The sequence below is a fragment of the Porites lutea genome, chromosome 11, assembly GCF_958299795.1.
Source record: "Porites lutea chromosome 11, jaPorLute2.1, whole genome shotgun sequence".
NCBI classification, from domain to species: domain Eukaryota; kingdom Metazoa; phylum Cnidaria; class Anthozoa; order Scleractinia; family Poritidae; genus Porites; species Porites lutea.
Window position 1 is genome coordinate 27823607 of NC_133211.1, and position 20000 is coordinate 27843606.

At 36.3% G+C, this 20000-nt stretch overlaps 2 protein-coding genes across 2 annotated transcripts in view; one reads left to right on the forward strand and one right to left on the reverse strand.

The window, feature by feature from the left end:
- The window catches only part of LOC140951995 (trifunctional enzyme subunit alpha, mitochondrial-like), a gene marked incomplete in the record, with an annotated part of 23034 nt that extends 7059 nt beyond the window's left edge, over window positions 1-15975 (reverse strand). The window contains 18 exon segments of the mRNA XM_073401387.1: window positions 366-456; window positions 1266-1314; window positions 2114-2223; window positions 3204-3260; window positions 3437-3487; window positions 3695-3765; window positions 4070-4128; window positions 4283-4352; window positions 5264-5366; window positions 6136-6255; window positions 10670-10729; window positions 10896-10943; window positions 11347-11377; window positions 11806-11897; window positions 12272-12313; window positions 12921-12994; window positions 14850-14885; window positions 15814-15975. Of these exon segments, the coding sequence (XP_073257488.1) occupies window positions 366-456; window positions 1266-1314; window positions 2114-2223; window positions 3204-3260; window positions 3437-3487; window positions 3695-3765; window positions 4070-4128; window positions 4283-4352; window positions 5264-5366; window positions 6136-6255; window positions 10670-10729; window positions 10896-10943; window positions 11347-11377; window positions 11806-11897; window positions 12272-12313; window positions 12921-12994; window positions 14850-14885; window positions 15814-15895 (1246 nt within the window).
- Window positions 15976-16150: 175 nt separating this feature from the next.
- Window positions 16151-20000, forward strand: part of LOC140951998 (N-acetylglucosamine-6-phosphate deacetylase-like) — a 9027-nt gene continuing 5177 nt past the window's right edge. Inside the window, exons 1-3 of the mRNA XM_073401390.1 lie at window positions 16151-16269; window positions 18146-18184; window positions 19578-19747. Coding sequence (XP_073257491.1) covers window positions 16266-16269; window positions 18146-18184; window positions 19578-19747 — 213 coding nt within the window. The 5' untranslated portion in view covers window positions 16151-16265. The remainder of the gene's footprint in view (window positions 16270-18145; window positions 18185-19577; window positions 19748-20000) is intronic.

Consider the following 20000-nt stretch of genomic DNA (forward strand, 5'->3'; position numbering starts at 1 on the left):
AACATTTGCCAAAAGACACTAGGTGTAACAGGTAAAGAAAATTTTAGTGTAAAAGGTGGTTAGTGGTTGTTCTGAGCCATTATGCTTCGGCAACAGCTTGCCCAAAATGACGACAGAGTTTTTAACTTTCATCTCACCGTATGGTTGTACCTCTAAATTCAATACTATTGTATTATTGTAATAGTTGAGCATGGGCAGCCATTTTCGTTACTTCAAACCCTTCATGTACATGCATACTGCATAAAGTGTCCTTAATTCTGGCAACCATTAATTTTTATGATAAAATTTAAGGTCGCCAAAAGGCACCTTAAAAATGTTACCCTTGGAGCACTAACTAGTTGTAATGATCATGTTTAAAATAACACACCCTTTATATATTTGTTCTTGTCCACGAGTGAGCCCATCCTGGATGTTGTCCTTCATTATGACATGGTGACGTGCTTTTTGAAGACTGACCTGTAATCAATGCATAACATGAAAAATTTAGCAGACAAAAAGAATACTCAACAATTCTTGTTGGGGAAGGAGAAAAAATGTACGGATAAATTTTTACTTCCTGTCTTGGGATGGGATGGGATTTTTTTGTGCATAATTTGCAATCATGTGTTCTCCCAAAATTTTAGCTCAACAGGTAAGGGACCATTCTTGACCGGTTAGACCAAACATATGTGCCAGAGGTGCACTCTCTTGGTGGGGTTGCATTCATGAAAGCTTTTACAGTATTTTCAAGCATCCTGTCAACCAATTGACTGAAAATTATTTTAAACACCGTAAAAAAAAGAATTTTACAAATGAAGGCTGCCTTTGCTGCCAGGGTCAATTTAGTAACACAAGTCAGTTGAGGAAGTCGCAAACTTTTCCTGCTGGTCAAGAAAGTCTAGAACTGGTACAGAAGCCCACAGAAAAATTGTCAGCCTGCAGTGCTTTGAAAGGCACCAGTCAGCATTTAAATAAAGTAATCAGAGAGAATAGCTGTGTATACTTGTTTGTTTTTCCGTATTTACTTCCTTTCATGTGAGATTGGCTTGGATCACAACTTGTGTATTTTTGAAACAACTTGTTTCATTTTAGTAAACCTTCAAGCAGTTGCAGGTGGTGAGAAGCGTTGCTTCAAGTGGCAAATTTTATACCAATTACTGCCTGATAAGGAGAACACTGCATTTGACTGGCAGGTACTTGTTTTTCCCTGATGCACTAATATGCAAAAAGATGCTGCTATTTGACCCTCCCCCACCCCCTATTATTGGGAACTTTAGCATACATACCTGGGCAATCCCTGCACCCATGAGACCAGCACCAAGTACAGCAACAGTTCTTAGGTATAAAAACAATATTGGAATTTAGTAAAACTACAGCTTTACACACATTAAAACAGCACAGGGACCCTTTCACATGAGGTAATGTGGTAATGGAATGTCAAGGAATGTTCACACAGAGAAGTTTGAAACATTCAGAGTTCTTTGACTTATTAGTTTCATACCACTTGAAAGTTTGAATAGTTACAGCTTACTGTGGGCATTAGCTAACCAATATTTTGTCACCATATTGCTAACTTATGACACCCATTCATGATACCAGATTCTGGTGTCATGATCTGATTGGCCAGATCACTGACTGTTGACAAGTGAGCAATGAATATTTCACAATTATTCCTCGAGCCTGAATGGGTTCTGAGTCAACAGCACTTGAGGCCGAAGGACAAATGGGCTATTGACTCAGAGTTTTAGTAAAATCCGACTAGTTGGTCAAATATATCGAGACAAAACAACTTTAGCTAGTTAAAGCTAGACTTTTTAAAGCTAGGCATTTTTTGCTACTAGTGGGCTATAACATATAGCCTAGTAGTAGCTCAAACAATCAGAATGCAGCATTGATAATAGACCACTAGTTGGATTTTACTAATGAATGATATTTCTTAGTCCACAAAAAACACCCATGTGTGTGCAAATGCATTCAAGCACCCTATGAGGTGTGTTCACAGTGGTAAGTTCGACTACAACTCAGTAAGTATGTACATGTATTACCAAACAGGTATTTAATGTTCAGGCACTTTATGAGGTGTGTTCACACTAGTACATGAAAGTTTGACTAAACCTCAGTGTGCATGCATTACCTAACAGGTTTCTTAGGTTCACCATAGTGATTTTTCTTGCATTCAGTCTGACCAAAGAACAGACCCATCAATGCCTTGGCCTCTCTTGTTTGACTCAGTTCACCAAATTCCTACCAACACAAAACAAATATAATACAGTCTCTACAGTCTGTATAAATCTTTCATTAATTGAAATTAAAGAACTCCTTGTTGAGTTTAATTTGTTTTAGGACTACAATAGAGCGGTTTTCACTTGACTGTCGTAAAACCAAAACCAAAGTAAATACACTAGCCAACCAAAGGGCGTAGTAAAACCAAAACCAAAACCAAAACCAATCCCTTTCGACAGTCAAGTGAAAACCGCTCTAATTGTCCCAGTTACTTTCTGTACAAGAACATTATAAGACATTGTAAAGCTACATGTGGGACAGACCTGCTTCAAAGTTTGTACTTTGATTCAAAGTGACGGAGCTTACATAATGTAATTTAAATTAGTAAAAAGACCAAACATCTTGTTCAAAATAAAAGCATTGTTTCATATCTGATTGACCAACAATGCAGTAGGAAGTCCTACTCAACTGGAAGTTAAATACTCTTATTAAGTTATAATGCATAACAATGTTTGACAATTATATGACTGTGTGCTTAAGACAGGTTTTTTGGGATATGACATTGCATGCAACAAAATACAATAACTTTTACTTCAGGCTACTTTCAACCAGTAAATGATAACAAGAATCCATCCCCCTTGGACTGCCTGCATGGATCTTTGCCATCTAGCTTAGGTAGGGGAAAGAGATCTTTCAAACCATGCCAGAATGAGCATGATTCAGTCAAGAAAGCTGGCGAAAATGGCAAAAAACCAGCTACTGTAATGTTGACCCGAAAATTCCATGAGAACCTTGTTTCACTCCCCACCTACACTTCCCTCCATCTAATCCTAGGGTAAATTAAAGCAAAAACTTTCTCACTGAAATGAGGCCTAGTAAATGCACCTCAAAAAAGGGGCGGGGGGTGCTAGAAAAGTGAACAGAGAGGGGAGGAAAAAAAGTGAAAGACTGTCTTGTAACTTTTAATAAAATTTTAAAAAAGGTACTACAGTAGGTTATACCTCAGCTTCTTTTTTATAGCCTTCTGATCCACCTTTCTCCAAACCTGTCTTAACAACCTAATTCCAGAGTATAAACAGGAAAGGCTCAGTTTAGAGAAAGGAAACCAAACTAAATACAGTTCATTCTAGACTACACAATAAGATACACAACATGATACACATTAAAAGCAATGTAAAGATGTTACAAATTTTGAGGACTGTGCTTGAGGAACTAAATAAAGTTATACACTTACGTCAATGATCCTCAGAGGAGCAGGATAGAGACCTCCTGTCTTCTTCATAACCTGATAAAAAATAAATAAATTGTAAAATTAACACCACCAATTAGGAATGTAATTCATTGTTCTGTTTTGACCTTTTACTGTGTTTAAAAGTGGTTTAGCTTTTCATTCCATGGTAAAATTAAGAACATTTTACGATTAGTCAACTGACTGCCACAATAATTATAGACACAAGATGTTAACATGAAATTAAACAGTGGATGAACTTACTGTTTCTTTGGCCTTCTTGAAGACAAAGTTTCGCCCAAAGTTTGTGTCTGTTGTGATTTTGTATTGCAAGTCTATGATAAAAATGTCAGTGACCATTAAGTTAACCAAGATTATTCTCTGTTGAGTTAAATTATGATAATAACATACCGTAAGAGGTGAAGGTATAATGTCCATGTTACAGGTCAATATTAAATTCAGGTAAAATTTTTTTCTTTTCCACCTAGCTCTAATTCATGAATGCTAATTAGGGCTAGGAGACAAAGGAAATTGAGAATCAACCCACTAGGTCAAAAAAATCATTGTGATTTAAAATTTGACCTATAACATGGATATAAATTATTGCAAGAATTTTTTTCTTTTCATTTCTAAGAGTACCTTTCATGTTAGCCCAGGAATGTGACCTGTCAGGTTTTATAGATCCACTGGCAAGGCTCCTGTAAAACAGAAACACAAAAGAGAATTTTAACAAATATACCAAAACTACTGGCAACTATAAGAACTGGCATAAAATTAACTGAACCATTCACTTTCATACAAATTACTATTAAATTATTTTCTGATCTGAGGGACAAGGCAGTCATGACATACTTGGCTGTCTGGACAGCGACTTCTTCAAGGTATTGTAGGGTGTTCTCTTCCGGTGATTTCAGACCAGGACCTATCAAATGAGTGGACTTTAGATAAATTTCTAGCAGAGAGCAGTGTTTACCCATCAAGAATTCACTTCTTACATCTTATAATATTCCTACTGTTTTAATAATATCTACAGGGGTGGATACAGGATTTTTTTTTAGGAGGGGGTGCACTTGTCTGTTGCTCTACTTCAACACCAATAAACCACATAGTTTTTTTTGGGCAGAATACCAGTTGTATTAGAAAACCGCTGGTCATCTCCGGGGGACCCGGGGAGGTGTGCACCCCCTGCACCCTCCCCCTAGATCCGCCCCTGATCTAGAAAGAAACAAACTTTTACTGACAACAAAACTATTTTTTAAACCTGTTTACGATTCATCTCAATAAAAAAACTATTTTCAAGCGCAACAAAGCTATTTTCAAGCACAATTATTTTTAAAGAAAAAAAAAGTCAAAGCTACAATAATATTCTTATTTGTGAGAAAAAACAATAACAATGACAATGATAATAATAATAATAATAATAATATTTATCGACTAGGTAGTCAGAGCAGCATACAATACATTAGTCTATGTTTTTATAACAAAAATGTATGATCTACAGTTTCATTCATGACATTAAGCAAATAGAAATAATCAATAAGTAGATGCATGGAAATTTAAATGATAGAAAAGACTTTCAAGACTAAACATTTCAAATGACTTAAAGAGTCTTCAAAACAAATACAATCTGAAAATGAGGCTCTATAGTCCTTGGGTGGCTCTTTGAAATGTTCAGTCACCAAAACTTGTAGTATTAGAGATGGTCAAACAATGAGAAGGTCCTACAGTGATGACCTTAAGGTGAAGCGATATGTATAACAATGTAAAAGATCTCATTGCAAAGCACAAATTGTGCTGTTTTATTGAATATTTTCTATATACAGATGTTAATACCTAACGGTTTTACAAGGCTGTCAACAAGTCCCATCCTTTTAGCTTTGCTTGATTTGATATTCTTTCCTGTTAGCATCATATCCAGAGCATCTGGAAGTCCAACCTGGAGGAATCATGATAATAATTATTATCAAAACAAAAAAATAACATCTGTTGCAATAATGTTTGTCCTTGTACCAGAGTTGAAGATAAGTATGCCTCACAGCACTACACAATTTATTTGACAAGACATTAACCAGAAAATTTATTTGAAAAAGCAGTACTACATGCATGCAATTCTTCGGTTTCAAAATGACAGCCAATGGTATTTGATCTGTAAGATCATGTCTGAATGCAGGTAGAACTTTGCTGGATATGAGGAAATTAAAACATACAAGTGCATGGGTAGCGTGCACCACAGATGGAGCTTAACTTCTGGTTACAGTATAAAGTCCGTCTGCAAAACAGCACCAAAATTCATGTTCTGGGTCCCTACCTATGTACCAGGATTTGAGTATGTGCCATGATTGGCCTGTTAAAATTTAAGCCAGTGTCGATATTTTGCAAATCAGGTTGAAGGAAAATTTAAAATGCATTTCTGGTAATTTCTTGAGTCCGTTGGGGGCCCGAACAAGGAATCATATCAGCACTTCTTTGGAGATGTTACTAACAGAGGTTAGATAACATCTGCGACGCAGCCTAGTGCATGGATAAACATTCATAACCACTAGACGTAAGGCACATTTTTGTATTATTCTTGAGTTAGCTTCATTTTGATTATGATTGTAAGCAGTGATCTTAATAAAGAGACAGTAGATGCTGGTCACATCAGGAAATAAGTGTGTTCATTGAGAGTTAAAGGACAGAAGAGCATATAAAATTGTGATACTTACAAGTGGAGGCAGCCTTTGAGTTCCACCAGCTCCAGGAAGTAAACCTAGCATAACTTCAGGAGCACTAAGGACAGTTGAAGCATTATCTACTGCAACTCTGTAGTGGCAGCTTAAGGCAACCTGCAATGTATGAAACAGTTATAGTAGAAAACATTATTTTTTAATTCATATAACAGTTAACAATACTAATAACATTTAATTGTAAATAATATTTAATGATAATAACAATAATGATAATAACGGTCAGTATAAAACATGGACTGCGGACTGCGGACTGCGGACTACGGACTGCGGACTGGGTATAAAATACGGACTAGGTATAAAACGCGGACTGAAAAATATGGACTGGGTATAAAACACGGACAAGGTGTAAAATGAGGACTGGGGACTACGGACTACCCATTTTGCCCATTTTGGTCTGGAATCGTGTATGGTTTTCAAGGGAACTACGGGAGCGTACATGAATGGACGTATTTATCATTTCAATTCCAAATGAATAGGAACGAAATAGAAATGTGCGTATTCAAAATGCATTTGGAGAATTTTTTTGTTTCTGCTCTAACTTGGTACAGTGATGACATAATTTCTGCCTAATTAGACCTAACTTGTTCCAGCCTCCGAGATAGTTGGGTCCGCTGAATTGGGAAAGCGAAAACACGAAAATAAAATGGGAGAAAACTGAGTCTCCCCAACTATCTGAGAGCCTGGAACAGGTTAAATAAGGCCAGGTCCGAAAATGGGTATGGATTTTAGAGATCTGGTCTGAAAACGGGTGTGGAAAATGACATTTTTTGGTCTGCAATAAGGTCAGGATTCGGAGTACCGGGCACTACACCCCCACCAAGAATTCCCAGTAGTACCCCCCTCCGGGGATCAGGAGCAGGGTGTAAATCATGTCATCATAATCATCGCTTAGAATATAAGTTGAACGACTCATTTCGGTTATTATTCACGTACGTGAGTAATCCCTCACCCCTAAATACTGCTTTTGTGCATCGCGGAATGCCCTACATTGACCTTCTCTTCTGAGTTCTTCATTCAGTCCTCATATTCCCAAGGCTTTATTTGAAACGGAATTGCGGCATCCGATAAGAATTTTACTGATCTGACTAACACCAATACTATTTTTTTTAATTCGGTGCTTCTTATTGGTTTAAAACTGCAAATTGAAATCTCTTCTAACTCCTTCTTTTTATAAAATTCAGAGTTTAATTTCAGTTGCCTTGAGGAGCGGCATAACCTTCCTTATCCTTGGGAAGAATAGACTACGTGAACAGCCAAGGGAATGTTAAAGCTGGGACTACTGTTTTTGCTAGTACGCTTTCCATTTCTCTCAGTTTTACTTTCTAAAGCTGTTTTTATATACATAGTCCGTAGTCCGCATTTCATATCTAGTCCTTGTTTTATACTCAGTCCGGAGTTGGCATTTTATACCTAGTCCGTGTTTTATACTCAGCCCGGAGTCCGCATTTTATACCTACTCCGTGTTTTATACTCAGTTCAGAGTCCGCGTTTTATACCAAGTCCGTATTTTATACCCAGTCCGCAGTCCGTGGTCCGCAGTCCGCAGTCTGTGTTTTATACTGACCGTGATAATAATAATAGTGGTAATAATGTTTTTCATAAACTGGAACTAATGGTTAGGAATAAGAAGGCTGATCAGAAATGAGTATAAGAAAATAGATTTTGTCATCGCGACATGAAGTGTATAGGGTCAACTCTATCTTAAACACCTCTATAAGACGGACACCTCCTCAGACGGACACCTGCTATTGGTCCCTGCCATTTTTTCAGTCATTTTGCTGTAACTACACTCTCTATAAGACAGGCACCTCTCTAAGACAGACAACGGACACTTTTGACAATTGGACAATTGGGAGGTGCTTTATGTAGTGAAAAATACCTCAAACAGGTAGGAAAAGAGTATTGGCAGAGCCTTTCTTATCTCCCCAGCTTTGCAAGGGCTGGATCGGACAAGACTGAGGCTAATGAATAAGATACAACCGAGCATACATTGGGCCAGGCTACCTTAGCCTATCCCTCCTGGGGCTTCATGGTCCATTAACTGCATTTACCATCTGGTAAATGTCGTTTGATTTTATCCCTTTTGTTTTTCCATAAGAAACTAAAAAGCTTTGTTTTCACTGTGCTTGCGATATCTTCAGGAACATTAAGAATTGAAGCTGAATAAATTAATTGTGACAATCCTAGGGACTTAATTATCAGTACCTTCCCAAATAGTGTGAGGTCTCTAGATCTCCACATATCCAGCTTTGTTTGAAGTTTTCGTATTTTCAGATTAAAGTTCAATTCATTGTTACCCTTCTCATCATAAGAGACATAAATTCCTAAGAGGCGAACCGGACTATGTAACCATTTTAGTTGTAAAGGATAACTTTTGTTTTTTTCCCATGGGCTCTATCAGGATCTGGGAAGAGGCGGAATACGTATGGTAGACATCGACATAATGATTAAAGCTCTAAAACTAGCCTGGATTCCAAGATTACTGACTTCAGGGAACCAGAATTGGAAAACAGTTCCTGATTATTACCTAAGAAAATTTGGAGGTTTGAACTTTTTACTGAGATGTAACTACGATGCGAAATACATAAAATCTATTCCATTGTTTTACCGAAATATTCTAGTATACTTCAGTGAATTAAAAACTCTGTACAGCTTTGATCAAGCACAAAATATAATTCTATTCAACAACAAAGAAATACTTGTTGACAGTAAAACCTTTTTTATCAGGGAATGGTTTAAAAAAGGTATCCTGTCAATACAAGATCTCTTACACAATACCGGTCAACCAATGACCTACCAGGAATTTACGAATAAGTATTCCTGTAAAACTAACTTCCTTCAATACTATCAAGTTATTAGCGCTATTCCAAAGCACCTATTAGCCAAAGCAAAATCAACGAAGCCAATTAATAAAGAGTTATATTCTGATAATAATCTTAGTCTACAATTAAATGAATCGATAACTCTATATCTGAACAAAATCAAGACTAGCGACTTCTATACGTTATTATGCACAAAAATCCACACAACAGGTCATTCTGGGCCACAGAGATGGAGCAAAGATCTTTCCTTGGATGAAGATAAATGGGAAAAAATACTCACCTCCCTAAAAACCGTCTGTAGAGAGACCAAATTAAAGGAATTTCAAAATAAATTAATCCACCGAATTGTAGTCACCAAAAAGGAACTTTACCGCTATGGAATCAAGGAAGATGATGAATGTATATATTGTGGTGAAAAAGACTCTATTGATCATACTTTTAGAGATTGTCATTTCGTCAAGATTTTCATTCAACGGGTTATCAACTGGTTCAATATAGAAAACAAGATCAATTTCAACCCATCTAGCGAAGAAAGACTGTTCGGCATCCTCTCGGACTTACATGAAAAGGTACTAGTAAGGAAATTCAATTATACCATGTTGTTTATGAGATACTACATCTACGCCAACAAACTACACAACAAACCAATTCTCCTCCAAGACTTCGTTGGTAAAATGATAATTAAATACAGAATTGAAAAGCTATAAAATAGACATGAAAAATAACTCCTCTGACCTACTATTTTTTTTTTTTTTTTTTTTTTTTTTTTTGTGTGTGTTTATGTGGGTGTGTGTGTGCGTGTGATGTACTAGAATTGTAAGTAGTGTAACCATTGTAATTATTAGTAGTACGAGCATCGTATGGATGGTATTGTCAGTATAGCCAATATTGTAAATAGTGCAAGTATAGTGAATATTGCTAGTAGTATTTAGTTTTCAGTAGTGTTTAGTACTGTAAACATTTAATATATGTCTGTAAGGCAAAAAATAAATAAATAAAAAAATAAAAAAAAATCAAAAAAATCTGGTAAATGTCTTATTATCAGAGTCGGAGAGGACCTTCATGACAGTGGCTGCAATTTTGCATGGTTATTGCAGACGGTTTTTCAAAGTTAAATCTGCACTTGGAAGCCAAACAGGTAACAAGAGTTTTCAGCTTCATGGGATACAAAAGAAAATGAAACAATTATTGAGACACACCTTCTTGTGAAAAACTAATAAAACCGTTACTAGAGTGGGCTATCTCGGTGTTTTATTTCCTTGGATTGAAGTGGGCCAAGAAGTTGACTTGGACCACCAAAATATTCCATGGGCGACCAAACTAAGTCTTGTGGTCACCACAAGGTGACTGAACATAAAAGTAAATTTTGAACCCTGAGAATTTACTAGCCTGATAGCAAAACCCAACAGTCCCAGGCTACAATGGACACTATCACTTTGCATACTGCTCATGCTCTAACCAAGTATCAGATTCACAATCTGTTAATTAGACAATTTTTCAAAGCCAGCTCAGTCTCAGATGTTAGATTCCTCTTTTCTTTCTACCGAGCTTACTATAATAATAAGTAATGTACATTATGAAAAATTCAGTTTTTCTTTAAAACCCCAATGATTTTTCTGATTGTATGCTATTATCTAAAAAACAAAAACAAAAGCAAAAGAAAAACAAGGTCTGCTAAGAAACTTCACCTCCAAACCACCTCCAAGACAGGTTCCCATGATGGCAGCAACGTAAGGTTTGGAACTATCCTGCAACATGATAACAAGGTATTAGATGTAAATAAAGCCATGTTGCAATCTCAATCTTGTGTTCTAAAAATTTTTATCAGAGATAAAATACTTTTCCCTGAGCAGTAAAAATCTGTTCCCTGGTCACAAGTAATGAAACTGGCATTCAAAATGCGCATGTACAAACCTCTATTCTTTTCATGATCTCATGGCCATTGGATGATATTTGTTCCACCTAGGACCCACGTAAAAAAATGTAATAGTTATCAAAGAGTCTATGGTAAGACATTATTTTTTCCATCACGTTCTTGATCAAATACCATGGCCATTTGTAAAAACAGCGACAAAAACAATGACAACAACAACACAATAAATCAACACAATAAAACATCAGTCAATAAGTTAACCTTACTATTGGCATGGTATGCATAGTTTGTAATCTGTTGATATGACCACTTTGTGTTTCAGAAACAATGCCCAATCCCACACAATTCCTGTACAAAAATTAACCCTGTCAGAGCCCCTGTACTATTAACAAAAGTGACTGGGGCATTCTTGTTATCATAATAATTAATACATAGAGCAGCTCTCTTACTAGTAATAAAAATATTAATTAACTCTCCGACTTTTAAAATCACCTTCTTTGCAGTATCACCAGCGGCTAACATACTAAAAAATAATAAACAAAAAAAGCACAATTAACTTTTAAGAAAAAATAGGAATATAGGTTCATCATTTGATGGGAGGTCAGATACATTTAAAAGGGTTGAACAGGACAGTTAGGGTGTCATAGACAACTAACATCCCATAAGAGGCAAGTAGTTCTAGGAGTAAAGATTACATGTACATGTATTTTTAATTAATTTTACTAGCATAACATGTTTGGAAAACATTCGTAAAAACTACTGGAATACTCAACACTGAATATCCAATTTTTTTTTGTCAACCAGGGACAAGGATGTTATGATCCAATATCATGTTTAAACAAGTGATTTCCGGAGCTCACTCCACTTGATGTTTTCTTACTTCCAAACAGAGTGAAGGAACATAACTTCAAAATCACGAAAAAAAAGAAAAAAAATCACATTTTTTCTTACTTGATATCAGCACCAGCAATCCAACATCCTGGTTTAGCTGATGCCAACACAACACTCTTCACTTCAGGGTCTGACTCGACAGCTCGCATTACCTGGCAAAATCAATAAAAAATTCATTTGTTAATATATTGGGGATCAGTTAGTAGGTGCAGTGGTGAGTGATGGGTGCAGTCCCCTCCCACTATTGTGGCCAAGGTTACAATCCCTGTCACGGAACATCATGGGTTGAAGTTGTTCACAATAAAGGTCACCACAAAAATTGTCAACCTCAGTTCTTTTTTGAGTTTCATTCTTGTAAATTTTTTTCCAAAATCAAGGTTGAAAGTGAGTGTGGCTTACACTGCTATAACGAAGATTTTATGGTAGATCATATACAATGTAAAGGAATAAAATAATACCTAGTTTCAATATGACACTTACAAATTTACATCATTGACTGTCAATTTACAGTTAAGTATCTTTTTACCTCAACAACTTCTGACATAAGCTTCTCAGATAAGACATTGACCTAAACCACACAAACAAAAAAGAATAATAAATTTCAAATCTAAAACTTAGCAACAAATAGTGTTACTAAAATTTTATAAATGGACACCTGTTGGACATTTTCAAGAGCTAATATCTTTTGTACTGGTTGGTGTTTTGAAGAAATTCTACTAAACAGGAAATTATTTTATGAACTGTACATGACTATGTTCAACATCATTGTAGCTCCCACTATTTTTGTCTTAGAATACAGTGTATTTCTGTGAGTGAAACAAGACCCCCACCCCACCCCACCCCCATCTTTACCCTTTTCTAGATACATGAAACTAATGGTCAGCAGATGTAAATTTCAGTATACTCATCAGTCACACCTCCAATTTCCAGCAAATCAATAAACCATTTTTGTTACATTAAAACTCATACTTGAGGGTGCTCAACAATGAATAATACATTTCTTTTGTTTTATTTCCCCAAGCCTCAGAGCCAAGAATGAATTTTAATATATCGAAAATGGTCCATTTGAAAGCAGAATCAAGCAGTTGATCAGAACTTAATTACTGTGCCATTTTTCTAGGCACAGGTTTGGCATTTTGCAGGAGCTTAAACAGAAACTGATGAAGGCTTCTAACCTTAGATCCAGGAGTATCCAACCTAACTACAGCAACACCATCTTTGACATGGTATTTAACAAATTGCTCTTGACCTAGAATATGCAAATAAAACTTATGGTAAACACGTAATTCTTATCACATGATCATGATTTCGTACCAATACATAAGTCTGGCATAATTGCCACCACTTTGAGATTATCAGAAATGTAGTATGCAAAATGCACTCTAGATATGTCTTTATGTCCAGCGGTGCTAAATTTGGTTACATGTAATTTAGCATTCGACAGGACAACTGAAAAAAGGAAAAAGCTCTTAGCTTCCCAACTTTCTGACATAATATGATATAACATGATACAGAATTGCTTTACTCTTTTGATCATAATTCATGTTTAACGTTCAAACAGTCAACTGCATGCAGTACTGTGAACCAGTCATAATTCAATAATCAAACTCGATCACAATCAAGCAATGAAATAAATACACACATGGAACACTAAGTTTAAGAACACAACGATTTGCTTTAATTGAAAAGAAGATATTTGGTCCTTAACAACGAAAAAAGCTAACAGAATCATAACACTTCACGGTGGAAATGACAAGAGGGTTGAATTATAACTTCAATCTCAGAAAACTTTGCATAAAAAAAATCACTGCCGAAACCACAAAGTGGCTCTAAAGGAAAAACCTACTGACTCTACGCAATGATTCTTCAAATGTAGTTAAATATTTAGCAATTCAATTTTGCTGTTTATGATAAAGATTACCAAATGTTTGAACTCCAAGCAAGCATGCCAGGGATCCAATCTGCTGAATATCAAACGACAATCCCGCTAAAATTTCTCATAATTATCAGTACATACATGTAATTATGCGAATGTTTAGACAATCAACCAATCAAAATCACTACCCCGAATTTGAGTAGTGATGTCGCTGGACGGCATAAACAGCCGGTCGATTCAGACATTGCTGAGAGGAGAAAATGACTTGAAGCAATCATATGAAATTCAGGCTAAACAAGATTTGCATTGAAATTTCCAGGTCAACTCTACATAGAGGAAGAAGTTAAAATGTCTAGGACCAATAAATGAATAACATCACAGGTGGAACAAGGAATGTTTCGGTATAACACGAAATTCATGCGTGATATAATCACGACTAATGACATGACGTAACAATCGTTGATTAGTAAGATCATTACTACTAGTTGCGAAACTTGAGAGACACCAACGGGTACGTAAATATTATTCTTATTTACGGTTTACTTTAACATTTCTTGACTGATTGTAGTTCCTGTTGATATCTCTACGTAGATTTCGAATTCTTTATATCTTCTGTATTTCTGTACATTTTGGATGAAATAAACCATGTGCAGTATTTGAAACCTTGGCGACTCGCAGCTAGCAGTACACATCCACTCCCACGGGTTAAGGGTGGTGAAGGTGTGAATGTGTAAAGGTACAAGTTCTGAATTAGTAATGTACATGCACAATCCATGCCACACAATTATACACCTTATTTCAAAATGTGACAATATTACCTTTCTTTTGTGTTTTAGTTAATTAGTCCTCTGTGTCATTATTGCATCTGCAGAACACACAGGCATCCCAAACTCACTAATTAAGCAAGCACTTGTTAAAAATTAATACATCTGGAAATGTTGTGTAACCAAGCGATTTATAGGGTTCATATGGGAACAGCAGAAATTTCACAAAAAGTTGCCTATAAATCGCTTTGTCACATACGCAACATTGCCAGATGTATTAATTTTAACAAGCGCTCACTTAGTCTGTTTGGGATGCCTGTGCAGATTACCTTGAAAGTGCACATCAAGGGGCAAATTATTATCAAAAAGAAAAAAGAATGACTGAATTTGCCATAATTTTGAAATAAAGTGTATAGCATGAATAATAGTTATATAACTATGCAAATAATTCAAATGTTCCGCACCTGCTGCTGTTTGATTGGACCGAACGAAGTTTGTACCTAGAAAACAACAACAACATGCATCGCAAGACTATGGAAGATAATTTGTTCACTGTTGCCCAGTTAGACACAGTACAGTACATGAACATGTATGTAAACAAACAAAATAACATGTATGATACACCGCTACAACAGACTACTAATGATGATGATAATAGTAATAATAATATTAATAAATTATCTGTGATTGGGAAAGCCATGTGTCATGCATAATAAGTACAAAAAATGGCCTATTAAAACAGTTCTTCTAGGGTCCAAGATAGTCCTGAGGCAGAAAACAGGAAGATACATAATAGGAGCAATTTCAGAACACCCGGCCACATCATTTACATTTGTCGGAATGCTTAAAGAACGAGGTATAAAACAATAGGCACTTTTGTTATTCAATGATATGCAAAGAAGTGGCCAGGTATTCTGAAATTTAGCTGATACATTGTACTCTGTAAATTCAGATAAATTGATGAAAACTATAAAAAGTTACAAAAGTACCCATATATCTTTTCTTCAGGCCCACCGCGGTAGCAAAATAGCCCATACTTTCTTAGAAACGGCGCATAACTTTAAAAGCCATGCCAGGGTTTAAAGGCTTTTAACTACGAAGGGGGTGGGTTGGCGGTGTGGTTGTCATATTCCTCTGTTTCCTCGTTTTAAAATATTTGCGTGACCTTCGTACTGTTGTAAAATAAGTTAAGATAAATTCTTGTCAATTCCAAACTAACAGATTTTATGCGTAGTTTTAGAGTCATTATTTATATGTGAAATTATAGAGTTAAGAGCAAATAAGAAACTTCAAAAACAATAACTTCACAAATAGAACAACAATATTATACTGATGTAAAACTTAACATCACTGCAAGTTCCACGTGAAACTTTCAGCCACGAAAAGCGCAGTGTTGTACACAAAAAAAAAACAATCTGAAAGTAGTACCTGCGTTGATTGTTGGTAGAAGGCATCTCTTGGTAGCGACCGACACCCGGCTCAATCCCACCCTAACAGCTGAAGAAAGCATTGTGATATCGTGGAAAACTCCAGTCAAGATTACCGCACTATCACTTCTTCCCCCGTTGTAAATTCTACCGGGGTTTTCGCCAATTTGCGCACGCGCTCTTGTCAACGTAACGCTCTACCCACAATGCTATTCGCATCTGGTATCAAAGTCCACTCTCGTTACCAGATCTCTGTACCCTTGAATGACCTCAAATGACAGCCGAAATTGCTGCTTTGATTTGTGCACAAAACGTTGTTTTTCCTCACGGAGATTTCACGTTATTGTGAATGGAGGTTTTATTGAAGCTATTGATAAATGCACAGGGAAATGCAATGAACACTTAACTTGTGAGTTTCTTACTCCTGGTTTTATTGATATTCACAACCATGGAATGGGTGAGTGACTTTACATGTAATCGTTAATTGACAATGAATCAGCAAAGTTACTCTTAATTCTAGCGTCATTTTATAGGGTTCCAGTTTTGATCCATGAGGTCACTTAATGAGGTTTACCTTTCCACTTTTATTTATGACAAATTTTGGTCTTTCTGTTTAACAGTCATGCAAAAATATACATAAACAAAAAAGTTTGTTATGGGAAGAAAAGGCATATTAAAAGCATCCTTTTCAGTTGCAACTAGTGTGTACCATTTATCTCTTAATCTGAGGTGAGGTAGCAACACATGTGGGTAGGGGGTGGGGGGGGGGGGTGGAAGACCTCTGTGGAAAAAAAATGATCTCACCTAATTTTTTTCCAAGTTCACCCCCACCCCCACCCCCATGGTGTCTGTAGGTGTCTGCTGTTTAAGTTTGTAAACTCCTTCAACCTTTTGCATTCATCTCTATCCACACAAGAACATTACGTATTTATACATGAATGTGGGAAATTATTTTCACAAAGTTTTGGGAGGGAAGATTTGACAAGTGAAAGATCAAACAACTTTGGCAGTTGTAAAAAGTAACCCGGAAAAAAAAATTAGTCTTGAATGGGATTCAAACCCATATTATAAAGTTTTTATATTTTTACCACCAGATCTCCACCTGTGTAAGAAAGTAGTAAATTAAATGTATCAAAATTACAATGTCAAGTGCGGCCTATCGGTTGTCCCTGGGAAAGATGCTGATGATCAGTGTCCTTATATATCCAGCATGCAAAGAAAGTAGTGTCCGATAGCCCAGGGCTGGTGGATTTTGCTATTGGGCTAGTGAATTCTGTTTTTAACTTGCCCCACAGGCATGTAATGTTTTTTGAGGAATTCAAATAACAGAAGAACTGTGAAATCAATTCTGCTAGTCAAAAAGTGTTAGGGGCTAGTTGAAATGAGGTGTGGGCTAGTAAATGCTAGCTTCAGCTTGCCCGAATGGCAAGCTGTAAAAATGATTTTCTTTGCACCCTGATATCAATCATGCAATAATTTCCTCTTGAAGTGATTTTCTAATTTTGTCGGAATTTGCATTGCACATGACTGATCCCACAAGGATCGTAGGTGAGCTAACGTTCGATAGCCAATGACTAATTTTTACTCAGACAATCACATGGAGCCTGTTTCAAAATATTCTCCTGTAATGTTAAACCTTTCTGCAGCTACTAGAATTCTTAATGAAAACCCTGAACAAAATACATGTTTTGCATCCCAGTCCATATCATATCAGCTTAGTTGGGCATCAGTTCTTTACATGCGATGAAATGAGTTTATTAAAGTTGGGCTTTTTACTGTCAAAACACCAGTCATTCTCCTGAAAATTATCTATGAATTCATGTTTAATGGGGCTCGATCAGTATTATACAGGGAGTGCTGGCAAAATGCTCTAAAGAACATATAATTTATCACACAACACATATAGCATGTTGCCACAAACCATACCTTGAACTCTAAGGAACCTTACATGCTTTGAATGAATATAACCTCATGTAAAAGAATACAACACTAGTATACTTTACCGTAATTTACCTCACTTGAACATAATAAAGCTCATATTGAGCACTTTACAAATAAATAAAAAATGGCTGGGCAATAGGAGCTCTTGAGTTCAATTCCTGGCGGAACTTATATTTCTTTTTCTCTGCCTTTTTTTTTTCCTTTTTGTTTAGTTTTTTTTTTTTGGTTATTGTAGTTTTGTTTTGTTTCTTTATATATAGCAAAAGTTTTATTAAAATTAATTTTCTTCCCTATTTCCCTTTCTTCTTACTTCTTCTTGTTCCCCTGAAGTGCTTCACGAGGTCCTGCGATTCACGTATTTTTAGTTATAATTATTAATTTATGATTAACAGGTGGAGCGGATGATGTCGCAGAGTTTTGGAAAAATCCAGGTACGTTTATCTTAAGTGTTATTTTTAAACTACCATTAGCTACATGTAGTTGCCAGTGAATGTGTGTGTAAAATATGACTGTCCTTAATAACAAGACATTCACTTTTTGACACTTGCCAAGGTTACATGTATTGTCTGCATGGAGAGAACATTGTATGCATCAGTGTCAATTCCATCCTAGGCCAAAAAAATGCTGATGCCTGGGGATCAATGGTGGGGGGGAGGGGGTGGGCTGCTGGGTGGTGCTGGGCGCAGCTGGAATTGACTGATGCATTAAAGTTTAACTCCATTGAGTCAGTGTACCTTGATTCTTAATCAGTAATAAATAAAATACATTGTTATGTTCCTAGACTTTCACTCAACTAAACAGGGACAGCCATTGGCTGATGCTTGGTCACATGGCCTTGACTAAAATCAAATGTATCCCGATCGTGATACATTAAGCAATGTACCCCACTCAGGATGCATTACAGCACGTGATCAAGGCATGGACGAAAGTGGCGTGACAGAAGGTGGGAAAAACACTGCCACTTTCCTTTTTTGTGAATGAACACAACAACACAAGCACAAAGCCTCAAGCTAAAAACAACGATTTTCAAAATTATCCCAGAAGAGAAACAGCAGCTAGTGGAGGAAAAAGATGCAGATGTTCTAAGGGAAGTACTTTGCAAATCATTCATTCAGTGGTTCTGACAATTAAATTTGTGTTCTTAAAAGTACTGAGTCAACTTTTTTGATTCACTCTGCTTATAATAAGCGTATTCTTTTGATTGCTGTTGAAGTACATTGAAGTGAAAGTCTAGAAATATAACAAAACACTTAATGTCAGGTCCCTTGGGAAACCAGTTAGTTTTGTTTTCCCTCAAGTCCTGATTTTTCCCTCAACTTCGTCCCGGGACTCTTGGGAAAACAAAACTAACTGTTTCCCTCACGATCTGACATTAAGTGTATAATGTAGTAATATTTCAGTTACACCCAGTATGATGCTCTTTGTTCATGATCAGTTGTGAGGTTCATCTTAAGTACTAGCATTTTGTACGTTATATTTTAAAACATTTCAATCTGGCCCGCAGTCTTAATCTCATTAATCTTTTTTACCAATCTTCTCTGTAAAGACACTTTTCGTAGAGAAATCATTAACTAGTTAATGATACCTGTAGTTAATTAACCAGGAGGAGATTTAGGGGTGGTTTCTGTCATATTTAATTTGTTCAGTGATGTGAAGTGAAGTAGCCTCTTTTATCATGTGCCGTTGTTTCAGTGATTGGGAACCTGTGTTTATTTATTTATTGACCTTCTTATATACACATACACCACTGCTCCTTTGAGATGAGGTGATGCAATTCAATGTTATGTTTTGACCTCATATTTTTGCATGTTATATATTTTGTAGGATTCACAAGAGCCAAACTTGTGCAAAATGGAACAACATCATTTTTAGCTACAGTTGTTTTTTCAGACCATCCTCTGGGCAGTAAAATGGACAGCTTACTAAAAATATTGGACAGTCAAGTTGGATGCATTGATGGCAAAGGTGCTGTGTTGGAGGGTATTCACTGTGAGGTGGGGCACAACAGGTTTATTAAAACAATAAGGTTATGTTTTGTCATTTTTTGTCTTAATTCCTCGTTATTTTCTGTTTTATACAAATGGGGAAGAATATGTGTTTTTCAAGGATAAAGTTACAGTCAGTGTAGTCCTACATGTAGTGTTGTAATTGGTCATTCAAACTTGTCTCTCAATCTAGGCAGCCTCTTTGAAGGAAAAAATTAAGGCAGAATCCACCAGGAAACTGAGCAATTTTAATTCTCAGTGG